Source organism: Vombatus ursinus, unplaced genomic scaffold, assembly GCF_900497805.2.
Source record: "Vombatus ursinus unplaced genomic scaffold, bare-nosed wombat genome assembly UNPS02009173.1, whole genome shotgun sequence".
In the NCBI taxonomy this organism is placed as follows: domain Eukaryota; kingdom Metazoa; phylum Chordata; class Mammalia; order Diprotodontia; family Vombatidae; genus Vombatus; species Vombatus ursinus.
This window is the reverse complement of record NW_020948951.1, coordinates 1,844,982-1,862,291: the sequence shown is the minus strand read 5'-3', so window position 1 is coordinate 1,862,291 and position 17,310 is coordinate 1,844,982. Positions and strand designations below refer to the sequence as shown.

At 43.4% G+C, this 17,310-nt stretch overlaps 1 protein-coding gene across 1 annotated transcript in view; it reads left to right on the top strand.

The window, feature by feature from the left end:
* Positions 1-17,310, top strand: part of CACNA1A (calcium voltage-gated channel subunit alpha1 A) — a 134,721-nt gene that overhangs the window by 1,818 nt on the left and 115,593 nt on the right. Inside the window, exons 3-4 of the mRNA XM_027851278.1 lie at positions 492-644; positions 4,175-4,413. Of these exons, the coding sequence (XP_027707079.1) occupies positions 492-644; positions 4,175-4,413 (392 nt within the window). The remainder of the gene's footprint in view (positions 1-491; positions 645-4,174; positions 4,414-17,310) is intronic.

Here is a 17,310-nt window from a genome sequence, read left to right as displayed (position 1 = left end):
TTCTTCTTCTTCTTCTTTTGTCTCTCTCTGTCTCTCTGTCTCTCTCTGTCTCTCTGTCTCTCTCTCTCACACACTCTCATAGAACAATAAACGATGAGACCCAACCTTTTTGAGTACAAGGACCTCCTTCTTAATGTCAAAAAATTTTACAGACTTCCACATCGTAGCTGTATTATTTTCATCTGTTGATGAGAAAATAGATGACAAAAAGCTACTAAGAATTCAGTATTTTGTTAATCATAGAAACATTAACATACATTTGGAAAAAATCATGGCCTATCTATATGCAAGGTGTGTTATTTATTCAGTTGATAGAAGGAATATTCCTTCCCTCCCCCTACTCCCCAGCTGATCCACAGTCCATGAGTTGAGAGCCACCTCTGTAGAGGTTAACTTTTCCCTGAGCTCTGAAAGTCTGTGAAGAGGTACCTGGTGCTCTTTTGGAATTCTCTGTCTTACCTACTGTGGGGTTTGTCTCTGTTTCTCCCCAGGTTTACAAGTTGTTCTGAAGTCTATCATGAAGGCGATGATACCTTTGCTACAGATCGGCCTCCTCCTGTTTTTTGCAATCCTTATTTTTGCAATCATAGGGTTAGAATTTTATATGGGAAAATTTCATACCACCTGCTTTGAGGAGGTGACAGGTAAGGTCCAGGCAGCTTGAGTTTGCTTCTCAAGCATTCTTTTCATTTTCCTTCTTTGGCTGTTAATTACAGGAGCCTCTTGGATACAGGCATGGACGCTCATTTATGTCCCTGGCACCTATGCAATGAAGGAGAGCTTCTGCTTGGAAAAGTCAGGAAATGGGTTAAGGCTTGGTTGACCTTGGGCTGTCATCTAAGGCCTTAGGGTGTTTCTGGGTCCTGAAACAAGGGGAGAGGGAGGGTAGGACCAGCCTAAGGCTCCATTGCGCTTAGATGAAAGGAGCCCACCCTGAGCAGAAATCTCACTTCATCACTATGACCCTATTTATAGAGAGCACCAGGAAGGACAGTGGAGGCATTTGTTCTTGTTCGTCCTGCCCATCTTTAGCCACGTTTCCTAGGGGTGCCTGACTCCCACCCAACTCCTAACAAGATCCTAAAGGTCCAATGTGGTGAGAGGACAGTCGTGTTTCACAAAAAGAGAACCTATACCTGAGGGAGAACAGGTTCCCTGACCCTCCTCTTGGAGCTACCATCGTTAGCTTGTGCAGAAGGGAAGGTTTCCAGGAATGATTGCTGTGTTCCTTCTTACTGCCAAATGTGTCTGCAGTTGGGGTTGAGGCGACATCTTTAGTGACCCTATCCACAACCAATATCTCTACCAGACAGTGATGGGGCAAAGCCAAAAAAAAAAGTGGGGTAGAATTATTTGAGAGGCTCTTCCCCCCCTTTTCTCCTACTCCTTCTGTCTTCTTTTCTCCTGGGCTTGTGGAGTGTGCTCAATATGGAACGTCCTAATTATTTCTCTCCCGGATGGAGAAGGTGTTAATTGAGGCAGAGCTATTTCTGCTTCTGGCCACGTCACCCTGGTGGAATGAGAGAGAGAGAGAGAGAGAGAGAGAGAGAGAGAGAGAGAGAGAGAGGAGAGAGATGCAGAACATGACCCATTGGAAATATCACCTACAATCAGATCAGCCAGGGTCCCTTTTTCACAATTGGTAGATGAGGATAGGAAGTTGGTTTGTTTGCATGGAGGTGAGGCAGACATAGTGTAATGGAGTGGGACATCATTTCTTCTTAGGAATCTGATGGCCAAATTCTGCATTATAGGATTTACAACCAGAAGGGACCTCAAAAATCTTCTAACCACTTCATTTTACAGAAGAAGAAACCGAGGCCCAGGAAGGGGAAGTAAGGTCATATAGGGAATAGATAGCAAAGTCAGGATTCAAATCCAGGTCTTCTAACTCTAAAATCGGTGTGTTTCCCCGCTGTACTGTGCTGCCACAAGTATATGGTTTGTGTGCACACACCCAGTAGATAAATGGATTTCAGGGTATGTAATCAAGTCTCACATGCCCTTTGGATCTTTGCTTTTCCAAAAACAAAATTCAGAGGGCTTCTTAAGCTCAGTGGATGAAGTGAAAGGCCAATTCAATTCACCTCACCTCATTGTTGTTGTTGTTATTGTTGTTGTTGTTCGTTTGTGTCTGACTCTTCTTGACCCCATGGACCATAGTGTCCATGAGGTTTTCTTGGCAAAGATACTGGAGTAGTTTGCCATTTCCTCCTCCGGTGGATTAAGGCAAATAAAGGTTTAGTGACTTGCCCAAGGTCCCACACCTAGTGAGTGTCTAAGGTCAGATGTAAACTCAGGTCTTCCTGACTCCAGGCCCAATGCTCTGTCCACTGAGCCACCTACCCGACTCCTTGATTCATATCAACAAATGTTTAATAAGCAGCTACCTCTACCTACAATCTGTAAGGCCCCGGGTGAGGCATTGAGTGGGATACAAAAGAAAATAAGACGTGATCCCTGCCCTCTAGGAACATAGAGCGAAATAGTGGTGAAGATATACGCACCAATATAGAACAAAGTAGGATGTGAAAGTTCAGGAGAGAAGTGTATAGTTCTGAGGATAGGAGGTAAAGAAAGGCTACACTGAAGAGGTAGCGTTCAAAATGAGCCTTGAATGATGAGTAGGATTTCAGCTAGCAAAGATGTTTGGGGGAGGAGGAGAGGAAGGAAGGCATTATAAGCATCAGAAAGTATATGAGCAAAGTCACAGAGTCTAGAGAACACATGGTTTAAACAAACAAACCAAAAAGGCCTGTTTTGACGGCAGTGTAGGCCTTATGGAGAGAAGGACTGTGAGATAAGTTTGGGTGAAACCAGATTGCAGGGGGTAGAGGGAGGGCCTAGCTACCAAACTCTGGAGAGAGCGGAAGGCAAAGGACTCACTTCTATTTTGGATAATCAGATGCTGTTTTAAACAAACTTCTCAGGATTCATTTTCCCAGGCATTAAGCAAATATATGTTGAGCACATATTCTGTTTCTAGTACTGTACCAGGCCTTGAATGAGACATGAAGATAATGCATGATATGGCCCTTACCTTCTAGTCTAGTTAGAGAATCAAGAAATCCACATGTAAAACAAGGCTGCCCAATTACAATTGAATGCCAAGATGAGTTCTATAGACAGTAGATACCTCCAGAGCTCCAAGAACCAGAATTACTGGAAGTTTTGTTGGTGCAAAGAAGGTGGATGGAAGAAGTGGGATTTGAGCTTAGTGGATAGAAAGATTTTAGTAGAAGGGGGAGAAGAGCAGGGGCTTCGATGGCAGCGGTGGTACCAGAAGTGTGGCCAAAAATGAACATTTAACAATTCAGTTTGTATCCTCTGCGGCCTCACCATGACAGCAGGCCAAGAATCCCCACTTTTCCCCAAAATGAAATGTCAGGTTCTCTGCTTTAATAGAAGAACAATGCCCAGGAACCCAAGCCCGAGGGTACTTTTTGGATCCGACCCACCAGGTGGCCAGAGAAATGGAAATGACTCCAGGATTCTTGGGAGTGATATCTTGGAAGAGCTTTCTTTGTGTTCCATGTTTGTGGCCCCACCACCACCACTACCACCGCACACACACTGAGAAGTACTTTCCCCCAAAACTAGATGGAACTGTCCAGCTAGAACTAAAATCCTTCTGACTGGTGGCATTGTTTACTTTTGTATTATTGATATGAAAATCTCCTCTTTTGGTCAGCAACAAGTTAAAGCCTTGCTGTTTTCACTTACAAATTATCAGCACGAATTTAGCACCATTAAATCTGGCTTTTGTCACCATTTTATTTTATTTTATTTCTGCTGGGGTTGGGAAAAGGGTGAGAGCATGTTTAACCACTTAACTTGCTAATAAAATAATACATTCTTGCTCTTGCCACCATGAGCATTCAATGTAGCTGCATCTGAAGAGAAAATAACACTGCTCATCCTCAAGTTTCCATTTCTTTGAGGCTTGATAGGTCAATCAGATGCACAAAGTCTTGGAAGCTCAGCTCTGGGGTGGGACCTGTAACATCTCCATAGTGAGATCTGTTTGATCTCTGGCTTCCATTTCTACATGGATCTGCATGATTCTTGCTTTCCATTGACTCCCCTTTGAAGACTAGGCTTCTCCTATCTGTCCTCTGACTCCCACAAGCTTCTTGATGCTGTGGTCACCATCTCTTTCCCTTCTGTCTTGTAGATGATATTCAAGGCGAGTCTCCAGCTCCATGTGGAACCGAGGAACCCGCCCGTACCTGCCCCAATGGGACCAAATGCAAGCCCTACTGGGAAGGACCCAATAATGGGATCACTCAGTTTGACAACATCCTGTTTGCAGTGCTGACTGTCTTCCAGTGTATCACCATGGAAGGGTGGACTGACCTTCTCTACAATGTGGGTGCTACCAGAGGCTGGGGAGGGAAAGGGAGAGGGGGGAAGGTAAAGACAAGAGCAAGACATTGGCCTCTGAGGCAGCACTGTCCCAGAGATGCTTCTGGGACTAACATAGAGAGAGAAAGAGATGTTGGGGGAGGGGGTGAGGGTTGGAGGTACTGGTGCAACCATACATATAGACAGATGGTGGGTACACAGTGGAAGGAACACTGGATTTGGAGTCAGAATCCTGGGTTTGAATCCTGGCTTTGCAACCTACACTTGGTGGTTAAATGAATTTCTAACTTTACAGAGTACCAAGGAGAATCAGGTTCAGGGGTCAAGGAAATTGGCTTTGGGTATGTTATCAAAAGCACAGAAGTGGTATTCTGCAACAAACCTGCTTCTGTCATTTCCTCCCTATGGGGTGTGGGCAAATTATTTCCCCCAGCTTTGGGCCCCAGTTTTCTCACCTCTAAAATGAGGCAGTCAGATTAGATGACTTCCAAGGTCCCTTCCCATGCTAAATCTGATCGTTCTATGGCCCCAGACCACATAGCCAGATCCTGAAGGAAATTTTAGGATCTCAAAGATATTAGGCTCTGGGAAGTCAGGATTTTAATGGAACCAGGAAATTCAATATCAGGGCCCATGTCTCTTTAGAAAGCTAATACTCACTACTAGCTATTAGTCATCCTAGTGGTACACTGGTATATAATGTAGAATGACTTGCTGGTCAAGTATGCCTCCCTTCTTTCCCGGTCTGCGGTTACTGTTCACCCAGTATTAGTACAGCGTGCTACTAAAGTTGTCTCCCCCAGTTTGGGGGTGGTTTCCCTAGTCAGAGCTTCTTCAATGTTTTTCACTCGTGATCCCTTCAGCGCTTTTTAAACGGTGGGTTGTGACCCCATATAGGGAGCAGAAGCACTGCTCTAGTCCATACTCTTATCTGGTCTTGTGTTCCTTGCGACCAACAACCATGTTCTTATTGGTGAAGCAAATGACCAGAGTTGTGCCATTCAATCTTATGACCCAGAAACAGAACAAACCAAACAGTTCTACTATCATGGAATAGTAGAACTACTGCCCCCTTGGCCCCATTGACTAAATAAGTTTCTCTGGCCACAGATCCACTGGGAAATTTTTCTGGACTATTAGATGCAAAGTACAGTATGTTCTTTGAATGCTGGTTTCAGAGAAACCTCAAAGAAGAAATGAATAGTCCCTTATAATTGTCAGATAGATTCAGTTCTCTAAGTATCCCAGGCTAAAAGACTGTTCCACCATGTCTTTCTGCTGGCTCCACTGTTCCAGGATTTGTTCTGGGGTGCTATTTTATTGTTTTGATTGCTTGGAGGTAAATATGGGAAAGCTACAATGATTTACTGCTTACTCCGCCATCTTGACTTGGTAATTGTCAGATGGGAGGAAGGGAACTGGGAGACTGTGGAGATGCTATGAATGTACTTGATCATCACTGGTGATGGCTTTGTTCTAGCACAGAAGATGTTTCCTTATACTAGCTATAAAAAGCCTTACTGACTTTATGAGGATGTGTCCTTGATAAAGTATGAATTCCTTGCCTTGCCCTGGGTTGCTCCATTGTCTGATACATTGAAGATGATTCATTGATTCATCATTAGCTCATGCCCCTGAGATTTAGCCTTTAAAAAGAGAGGCTGAACCAGGAGGTTGGGAGAAGTGGAAAAAAATGAGACCTAAGAGGTCAGACAGAGAGAAACAAGTCGAATTCATGTGGACTCCATTCTCTGAAGGGAAGCCTTCACAACCAGCCCCTCCAGGGGTCCGTGGAGCCCTAGAGATAATAGTACAAAGAGGCAAATACAAGGAATTCTTGAACCAAACAGAGCTGCATGATTCAAGCCAGTAATAGGAGAGTACCAGCAGTAGAGCAAGGGTTAAGTTTCTGCATCCAGCAGAGGTAATAAGTGAAAAGAGTGTCTGGAGTCAGAAGGTCTGGGTTCAAATCCTGGCTCTCTAATAACTATCAGTATGATCTTAAGCAAGTTGCTTACCCTCTCTGAGACTTAGTTTCCTTATCTATAAAATGAATGGTTTGGACTAGTGACCACCAAGGTCTCTTCCACTGCTGAGGCTATGAACTAATTCCTGAATTAAGTAGAGCAATTCCTGGACTGAGCAGAGATATTCCTAGGACAAGCCTCCCGAACCCAATGGAGTTGTTCTTGAATCAAACGAGCCAGAACCAGGGAGCAACCAGGAACAGAGGTGATATGGAGAAGAAAACCAAGACGTCGGCCTTCAGTGGTACTGCGAGTTACATGATACTGCATAGGTACAGGAACGGGGTCTCAACTTTCTAGTGACCCTTAAGACCATGGGGAGATTTCAACTCCAGACCAGTGCTCTAAGTCTGGAAGAAGCCCTAGGTCTCAGAGAGGAAGGAAGAAAGAGAATTACCTTGACTTTGGGCTCCAGTGTGAGTTCTTTGCAGCTTGGGTCAATTTAAACAAAATCAGCCAGTCAGCCAACAAGCCTTACCAAGCACCCACTATGTGTCAGGCAGAGCTTGTATGGCAGCTGAAGGATCTTAAACTTCTTTGTAGAGACATAGACAGGAAATAAAATATGAACTTCCCAGAGGAAACCCTGCATGGGGGCCCATGCCAAAAAGAGACTGTAGGAGAAAACCCCTAAAGTTGAACTCAAAGTCCATTTTTAACTCAGAAGCCACAGGTTATATGAAAAGATGAGAAATCCCAAACAGGAATTTCGGTAGGACCAAAAAAGTATGTGATAATGGAAAGGGGCACTATAAGTGGCTTGGGGGTCAGGTGTCCAAAGGGTTGGCAGAAAAAGCCTCAGAAGCTCAGAGTGGAGGCATTGAGGATTTGCTAGGCAAGAAGTGGATGGAGAGGGGAGGAAATTTCAAAAGCATCTCCTTACACTGAATGAATGAAAGTTACCAGAAGTCTCCTCCCCAGGAAGTTTAAACTGAAAGTTGCTAAGACTATAAACTGTTAATAACATCTGTGTCTTTAAGATGAGATATCTTTTTGATTCCCTCAATTCCCTTCAGCCTTCAGGTTTCTCCACACCTCAGGTCTCAGGAGGCAAACCTTTCATCTCAATTGCCATTCTTAAGTCAGAACTCAGAGCAGTGATGCAATGTGAGAAGAGGGATGGAGCAAGGACATAAAGAAATTGAATGGCCATGGTTAGACTGATTCCTATTCTAAACTAGGTTTTCAGAAGGGCTCTGAGAAAATTCTAGGACTTAGAATCTCCACCCTCTATTGCTGGAGGGAAGGACTGGGGGTGTCTGCAAGGCTTGAGCTGGGATAAAATCAGGTTGGCTTGGAAGTAACCACATTCGATGCCTGTGACTTCAGTATAGATCAATAATAGAATAAAGGTGCTGCTCCTTGAACTTCTCTTCATGAGAGTCAGGGATCAAACCAGACTTTCCTTCCTCAGCCCCACTATGGAGTGGAAGTTCCACTTGCCACATTAGTCCCCAGACTTGTACCCCAGCCATCTTCAGGGTTTACAGCTAGGCTACCACCTCTGGAGTATTGTGTTTGGTTCTAGACACCCCATTTTAGGGAGAGCATTGGTAGGCTGGAAAGCATCCAAAAGGCAAACAAGATGGTGAAAGGCCTATCACATGGATTTAGCCGGGAGAGAAGAATCAGTGGGGGTGGGGTGGAGTGGGGATGAAAGGTTATCATGTGAAAGAGACATTAGTCTGGTTCTGTTTTGCCCCAGAGGAAGGAACCAGGAGTAATGGGTGGAAGTCACCCCAGGCAAATTTAGGTTCGAAATCAGAACCATCTTCCTAACAATTGCAGCTATCCCATAGTTGAGTGGGCTGCCTTGGATATGGTGGTCACTCTCCATGGAGGGCACTGGAGGATTTTCATCAAATGCAAGGTGAACGCATGTCAGAATTCTTTTTCAAGGCTGGGTTAAACACTGAAATTCTTCCAAATCTGAATTTTTGATTGAAAAGGCATCAGATATCATCGACTTCTCCCTCCCAAGGAGGCACAATGACTTTCTGTTGGAGAAGTCAAAGTATATGTTGTGATTGCACCATCACCTAATGCATCTGGTAATGAACCAAAGCCACTTCTGGGCTGGGCCAACGGCTCCCTCCCCATTGGAATGTTGTGTCCATGGGTTCTGAAACCAGCTCTCTGGTTAGCGGTAAGACTGAGCTCCAGAACCCTTGCCACTACGTTTGTGTTCCAGCTGTGGTCCTATTTGGGCTCAAGGAGTAATGCCACACAGCCTTTGCTTCCATTTTTGAGGGAGAGCCCACTACCTTCTGAGGCAGTTCATTCTACTTTAGGATAGCTCGGATCATTGGGAAGGTTTTCGTTGCATCAAACTTAAATTAGTCTCTTTGCAACTTCAACCCATTGTTCTTTCAAAAACTTGGAGCCAACCATCATGTCCCCAAATCTTTCCTTCTCCATCCTACACGTTCCCACTTTTTCCAGCTAATGCTCATATGATGTGAAGTTGACTGCCTTCACCATCCAGGTTGCCTTCCTTTGAGTGTTTTCTGGCTTGTCTATCTCCTTCCAAAATGTGGTGGCCAGAAGTGAATTTGATGTTCAGAGGCAGCTGATCAGAACAATGACACTAGAGCTACATGATTCTTAGAAGCTATACCGCTCTTAATGCAGCCCAAGAATGCATTGACTTTTTTTTTTACTATTGTGTCCCACTTAGTTCATATTGAATGTACTCTCAGATCTTTTTCTAAACTGATGCTTAGCCATGCCTTCATCATGTACTTGTGAAGTTTATTTTTTTTTGCATGCAACTGTGAGACTTTATACTTCATCCTATTACATTTCATTTTAGATTCAATGCTATCAGAATTCATTTGGAGTCTGGCTCTGACACTGAGGGTTTTAGCTATCCCTTTCAGCTTTGTATCTTCTGCAAATTTGATAAGAATGCCATCTATGCCTTTATCCGTATCATTCATAAACAGGTTTAATCATGCAGGGCCAACGACAGATTCCCTGGGCACTCCCCTTGAGACCTTCTTTCAGGTTGACATTGAACTATTAAAGATTCTTGTTATAAAGGCTAGCAGGAGACCATCCATTTGGGGGGCAAGGCAATGGAGTGAAATGACTTGCCCAGGGTCACACAGCTAGTAAGTGTCAAGTGTCAGAGGCCAGATTTGAACTCAGGTCTTCTTGAATCTAGGGCCAGTGTTCTATCCACCATCCATCTTGTTGAGTTCCTTTTCTTTTCTTTATTTTTTTTATGATAGCATTTACCCAAAGGGCCAGCTCGTTTCTTTTGTTAAATGCATCAAAGATCCAACTTGGGCTTGGAAGGTATTTATTTGGTTTTCATCACATATGGAATGACTTTCATACTTTCCATGAGCTAACATGAGACAAACTCTATGGAAAATATTTTTAAAGTTCAGCAAGCAATGGATGCATAACTGAGTGTGGAGGAAAAACTTTTTAGTCATTGGTCAGTCATGTACAGTTATTAAGCTCCTGCTATGTGCCAGGCACTGTGCTAAGATCTGAGGATACAAAGAAAGACAAAAGACAGTCCCTGCCCTCAAAGAGTTTACAATCTAATCTCAGAGTCAATGACCAATTGCCCATTATGTAAGTTGCAGCAGGGATAGCCCTATTATATTATAGAAGCTCAGCAGGATAGGTTTGCGGAATAAAGGATGGTTCAACAAGTCAGTTCAATCAGTCAATAAACATTTATTTAGTATAGGCCAGACTAAGCACTGAAGATACAAAAAAGGCATTAAGCATGAGATACAAGAGACATACAAAAAAAAAAACCAAGATACAAGAGGCATAACTAAATAGTTTATTTGAAAAAGATCCAGAGGTTTCAGTGGACTACAAGTTTTACAGGAGTCAACAGAGGGATAAGGCAGCTGAGAAGGGTAATTACTGGGGCTTAAGTTGCAGTTCCAATCTCTCTCCCCTCCCCAGGACTCTCTTCTCTTCTCTTCTCTGTATCTACATTCTTCTTAGATGAGCTTCTCTATTTCCCATCTCTTTGCCTTCACACACCATATCCCTTGGGTTCAAATATCTCTATGTAAATGATTCCCAAATCTATATGTCTTGTTTGAGTTTCTCTCCTAAACTTCAGCCCTCTATCGCCAACATCCTGATGGATATTTTCACCTAGATTCTGACTCAGCATCTCAAAGCTTGACGTATCTAAAATGGAACTAATTCTCTTTCCCTATAAACCAGCTTCTCCTCTAGGCTTTCTAATGAGACTACTACCATCCTCCTGTTTGCCCAGATTCACAATCTCAACATCATTCTTGACTCTTTCCTTTCCCTCATTCCCCTCCATCCAGTCAGTTGAAAACACTTGCCAATTCTATCACCCCAGCACCTCCTGAATCTGTTCCCTTCTCCCTGTTCATTGGGCCATTCAGTTTCTTACCTAGTCTTAATCACTGAATGAGTGTTGCTTCAGACAAACTGAGACCTGGGAAGGACCTTCACCAAGGTCTCCCACTGTATCCTGGGCCATCTCCAGTCATGCTGAGATGCTGAGTCAGGCACGTTCTATGTCTTGCCACTGGACCTAGATGGCTCTGGAGGAGAGAGTGAGGCTGGTGACTTTGCACAGCACTCCCTCACTTCAATCCAGTTCACTTGGGAGTCAAGTCATTACTTACTAATGGCATTGGTCCCCTTGGAGAATGAAGAACAAACAGCCACAACCACCCTAACAGAGGTCCCCATTGCTTCTCACCTGGACTGTGATAACAGCCTCTTGTTTTTCAAATTTCTCCACTCTCCAATCCATCCTCCACACAGCTGCCAAAATAATTTCCCCAAGGTACAGGACTGACCGTCATTCTGCCGATGGCTCCCTCTTCACTCTAAGACAACAGCCAAATTCCTCAGCATGATACCTTATATACCATACCATAATACCGTAACACCTTCGATGTCTGCATCCCGCCAGCCTTGCCAGCCGTGCTTCATATTCTTCCCTTCAAACGCGTCTACAGCCTCCTAGCTGCTTCCTGCAGTTCATATTCCATTTCCCATCTCTCCTCAGAGCTGCCTTTTAAAATCCTTATCTTCATAACTCAGCTCAGGTACCATCCCCTCCATGTCAAAGTCACTGGACAGTATCCACCAAGTATTACCTGACAACCACCCCCTTCCAGTTATATTCACTCTGTCTATAAAGGACTTTATATTTACTTTTCTGTGTATGTGTTGTAATCCCCAAGAGCAGGGAAGGAGAATGATGGGAAAGGAGTAAGCATTAATTAAGCACCGACTATGTGCTAGGCACTGTGCTAAGTACTATACAGATATTATCTGTTGTTCCTCACAACAACCCGGAGAAGTAAATACTATTGTGATCCCTATTTTACATTTAAGGAAACTGAGGCAGATAGCAGTTAAGTGACTTGTCTAGGATCACACAGCTAGTAAGTGTCTGAAGCTAGATTTGAACTCAAGTCATCCTGCCACTAGGCCCAGTGCTCCACCCTGCTATCTCAGATTAAATCATTTTATCTTTGCATTCCAGTATCTGGCACAGTGCCATACAGTTATAACCCCTTGATAAATAATTGTTGGATTGAACGAAATGGAATCTATTAGTTCAGCCATTTTAAAACGCCTAACTTGTGCAAGGGACCGCAAGGAACAAAATAGTAAAAATCTGTTCAATGAACTTTTTTCAGGCACCTACTATGTGCAAGAGAAATCGAGATTTGCCTTCATGGATCCTACAATCTAGTGCAGAGCTCTGATGCATGCATCAATGACAGTAGTACTAGATAGTATATGACGAGTTTGGGATGGAGCAAAAGCAGTATGGCATGTGAGCTGTCAGGGGAGAAAGAACATTGCTGAAGAGAAGAATCAGGGAAGGGATCCTAGGGGAGGTGGCATCTGAGTTTGGATTTGAAGGTTGGGTAGGAATTCAGTAGGATGCCAGTTGCATTGGATTTTGTTGCTAGAATGTCCTTAGAATTCCAAGTGGGACAAGGCCAGGAAAGAAAACTTTGGGTGGGTGGGGAAGAGATAATAATTCTACACTTCCAGGAAAGAATGGTTCACACATATTCTACATTGAACCCCATCTGAGGTGAGAGACAGAATCCTCTTCACTGAGTGGGAGCCTTCCGGGAGATGGCTTCCAACAAGGTAACAACACAAAAGATTTCCCATGGGCCTGGGAAGGCGGAGGCTGTGGTCATCAGGATCCCTGCTTAAAACAGGACATTTGAGCTGCTCCTCTAAAGTGTCTCCTTAGATGCCCATTAGACTTATGAAGATCCCTAATGACTAGAGGGCGATTCAGCAGCAGTGGACAGAAAGCATACTCCCCATTAAGATTCAGAGAATCCAGGAGGCCATGGAATGGAGGAAGACACTTTCCTGGTGGTTTTGCAAGAGAAGGCTCTCACGGTGACAGTGGCTAGAAAAGACCCAATTAGCCGGAGATGGCTCTCCATGAAGATTCTGGACCAAGGCACTCTGTGCTCAATTGTGTTCCTTCTTCCTGTCCTTGCAGTTGGCATGTCTTCCCATTCTCTAATCACATACCTTCAGAGCAAGCGCATTTTTGTAATGAGGTCTCATCTCAACCAACCCCTGGAGAACTTGGGTGCTCTGTTTGAAAAGGGGAAATCACTACCTGTGCCCCAGATCCCTGGGATGGAGGCAGGAATGAGAGGGGCCTTCAGTTCTAAGGAGAATTTCACCATCTCTCTTTGGCTTATTTGGCCGTTCATAGAGATCTTCCAAGTGGCCTGAGAGCGATGTGCATTTCCCATGTGTCAGCTGATGGCGAGTGTCCAGTGTGACTGCAGCCGCATGGTGCACACCTCCCTACCAAGCTCTGAGCAGTCCTTAGGGAAACTAGGCCTACGGAAATGGCTTCCAGAGCCAGAACAAGGGCAGGGTGGGAAGAATGGAGATGAAGAAACCCTCGATGGGATGGAAGTGGGAGTGGAAGGGGGAGAGAAATTGGATGGAGAGATCCAGGGCTGAGGCATAACAGGTCTGGCACCAGGTAAAGCCTCCCTTTTGGTGACTGCTAGAACGATTTATGTGCTAGAGCACAGTATAATTTCTAGACAGACAGGTGTCCCCATTTTCCAGGAACCCCCTCACCACATGTGCCCAAAGCTAGCAACTTGGCAGTGTCTAGAGAAACCAGAGATTGACTCAGCTCCCCTCAGGGGACCCTCTCCCTGCTTGTTCCTTGCAAGCAGGGGTGAAGCAGATTGACAGTGGGTGTGTGGGTGAAGCTGGAACTGCCTCTTTCTAGGCTGTCCCCACTCAGAAGGTAAATATAGAGTGCAAAGCTCATCAGCCAGAATTACTTAACAAACAAGGAAAGGGCCTTCCAGATTTATAGATATTTAATGAAATCGTCCCTTAAGCGTCGGTTGCTATTAGGAACTCCCCTTCTTTCCCCACTCCTCCTCCCATCATCAGATACAGAAATTTCCGTATTAAATGAATACCTACCTTTGTAGAAGGTTCTATGCTGATGCTGTCTTGATATGTGGGAGGTCAAAGAAGCAGAGCGACTCTTCTCTCACAGCTTACCATTGTTAATGGGATGCAGATGGAAGAGGGGTGCTCAACCTTTTTTGGTTTGCGGACTCCTTTGACAGTCTGGAGAAGCTTAATACTACCGTAGTTTGCTGCCTACATTCATAATGGAAGGAAATGCTAAATTTTAGTTAAAGCTTGGCAAAAATAAAAACGTTAAAAAAAAATCCTACTCAAGTTTATGGACTCTGTAAAATCTAGGTCCAGGGACCTAGAAGTAGAAGGACACAGACATAGAGGGCACTATAAAACCAAGCAGCAAGTTCAGAGACTGCAGAAGAGAAGGAGGAAGTAAGGGGAAAGAGAGACAATCAGAACGTGACAGGAAGGACATTAGAGGGTAAGAAATGGGCAAAACCCCTCTCGCAGATTTCCACTGTGTGTTTATAGATATGTACGTAGTCTGTGTATGGGGCTTACGTTTTAAGCCCAGCACCAATAGCGGTCACTAGATAGTGTCTGTCAGGGATTTGAGAAGTCAGCAGATTGAAGCTTAGCCCACTGACAGCAACATTTGCCTGGTGGCATGATAACATTTTCCAGCTAATATATGCATGTCAACTTTTTACTCACATCATTGCATTTTGGTGATGTTTGTTTGAACTCATATCAAGACATTAGTCAGTTTGATTAGCAATATTATGTATAATGCAATGCAATGTAAATACTATATGTAATAATAACAACAATAATAGCAACTGACAAATGGTACCTTCAAGGCTACAAAGTGGTTTACAATTGTTACCTCATTTGACCCTCACAGCAACCCTGGAAGGTAGGTGCCATTATGATCTCCATTTTACAGATGAGAAAACTGAGACTCAGAGGTTAAATGACTTGCCTGTGGTCACACAGTTACAAAGTGTCAGAAGTATAGGAGTGTCAGGAATCTTCCTGATTCCAAGTCCAACATTCTATCCACTATGCCCTTTATTCTGAATGACTGTAAAATTGAATCTTTTAATTAGCCAAATATTTTGGTGACTTTTTTGGGGGGGTGGGGGGAGAGAAACCATGCCTGTATTGTTGATTTTCAAGGAATTAGAACACACTAAAATATATAGATCTGAAGCATTGTGTGGAAATAGCACTGGGCTTAGAGTTATTATAATGATTACTGTTACTATTGCAACTTTGATAAATATTTGACTTCATCAGCGAGGATATTCTTTTCATTAATACAGATAACAACACCACCATGCCTTTTCATCCTGTGTAATTCTTGACCGTAGTTTCTCATGGCCTCCTTTACTTAGATGGTCTCTGCAAAATGCTAAATATATCTACATGCATATATGTATATATAATGTATACATATATATCCATATGTATATGTATATGAAGGCTACCAGTGTACTACCTGGATCGTCCATCTGTTGTACCTCATTCTTACTATATGACTGCCTCATCTTACTACATTATCTGTTCATAAATATCTTCCATAATATCTTTTATGCCACTCCTCATGTTCACCTTTTCAATAGTAATATGAGAGAGACTACTTGCACCATCTTTTGACTGCCCTTTGGGTTACTCATAAATTTAATTCTTGTGATATTTTATAATATGCAGCCATACAGCTTCCCTGGGATGATGTGGGGTGTTAAAGAGATGGGCTTTTATAAGAGTGAGCAGACAGGATCCAGCCTCATCTCTTCTTCCTACAAATTCTGGGCCCAGCTTATTGGCTAGTCGTAATGCCTGTTAAAGATATACATACCAATGGATTGATTTTCATAATCTAAGCAGAATATATTTTTCATCCACTTAGTTTTTTCAGTGTAGGTAGTTGGACCAGTCTTTCTCACATTGCTATGGATTCCACTGAGAAAGTTTTGCAGCATTCTGGGGTTTGTTGCAATTAGTACAATAACATCTGCAAATAAGAGTATTTGAAGAATTTCACCATCAAGAGGCAATCCTTTTTACTCAAGCCATATAGAACTTAATTTAATTTTTAGCAATTCAGAAGGCACTTTAGGGCTGCCTCAGCATCTTTTCTCACACCAAATATTGTAAAGTACTGTGGGAAAACTTTTAACTGTTAGTTTTCTTATACTTGGGGTATGTATGAGTTTATGTAATTGCCGTAAGCCATAGCAGCAACAAGAGTATTGTGGGCATAGCAGTCCTCTAGATATCAGAACACTTGAGTCCTTTTCCTAGCTTTATCATTAGCTTCCTCTGATCGAGTTAGATCCCTTTAATTTTCAATTTCTCCTTCTTTAAAATGGGGAGAATCCGTTCTCCTGGTTGCTTCATAAGGAGAGTGTAAGAGCGAGTGAAATGATGATTATAAAGACATCAAATCTTGGAAAGAAAGATGCTAAGGATTCTGAAGCATCGTCATAATGGCTTGTTATTGTTAACAGCCATTATCGTAAGGGGCATGGCTCCATGGAATCCCACATTCCATTGTCTATTCAGACAATGGGCTCTTCCATGCCCAGCTCCTACTCCAGTGGGCAATAAGCATGATGGCTCCTTTCCTGGCTCCCATCTGCATAGAAATCCCTCAGTGAAAACATATGCCAGACACCCAACCATTACCTGGATTATAAAAGGAGGAGAAAACTTTGAGGGGAAATTTGTGCAACTGTGTTTGCTAATGAACCATTATGTATCTATGGTGGGCACAGTTCTCTCTGTTTTGGAACTTCATATTATATTTTCTCTTCGTTCAAACTCCTACCACCTTGGAAAACTGATTTCTCTATCAAAACCTGTCCTCCTTCACCTTCTCCTGGTTGTGCGGGATTACTAGGTGCATTGAATAATTAGACCAGGTTAAAAAGAGAAAGAGCACCTTTTGTAGAGAATCATAGAATATCAGTGCTGGAAGTTACTTTAATGATCATCTCCTTGTACAGATGAGAAACTAAGGCCAATCTGAGAATAAAACTGAATCACATTGGTTGGGAAAGGAAAAAGCAGATGATATGATCAGTCGCCTTCTTGAATGGCCCCAGGATCTCTTGCTGGCTTCAGCTGATCAGGACTCCTTGGAACATATATGTGACTGTGTGGTCAGGAACCTGTCTCCTTCCTTGCTTTCCCAACAATCTGATAAAAGAAACTCTAAGGGAGAGAGAATAGGAATGGTCTCCTGTATGGCGGTGCTGCCTGTGTTCCTGGCTCATGGGAGACTTAGCTCCTTCTCAGATTTACCCCTGGCAGGTCCTGTTTCCTGCCCTACTTCTCCTATTTCCACTTCAGCCTCCTCAGCTCTTATTACAGCAGCCCAAAGATTTCTGCCTTCTATCTAGCCCATGTGGGTGCTTTGCTCCCTTGGACTAAATTTAGCACTGAGAAATAGGAACAAGAAATCTTCTGCAGTTCACGTAGACAGATGAGGAGAAGTACA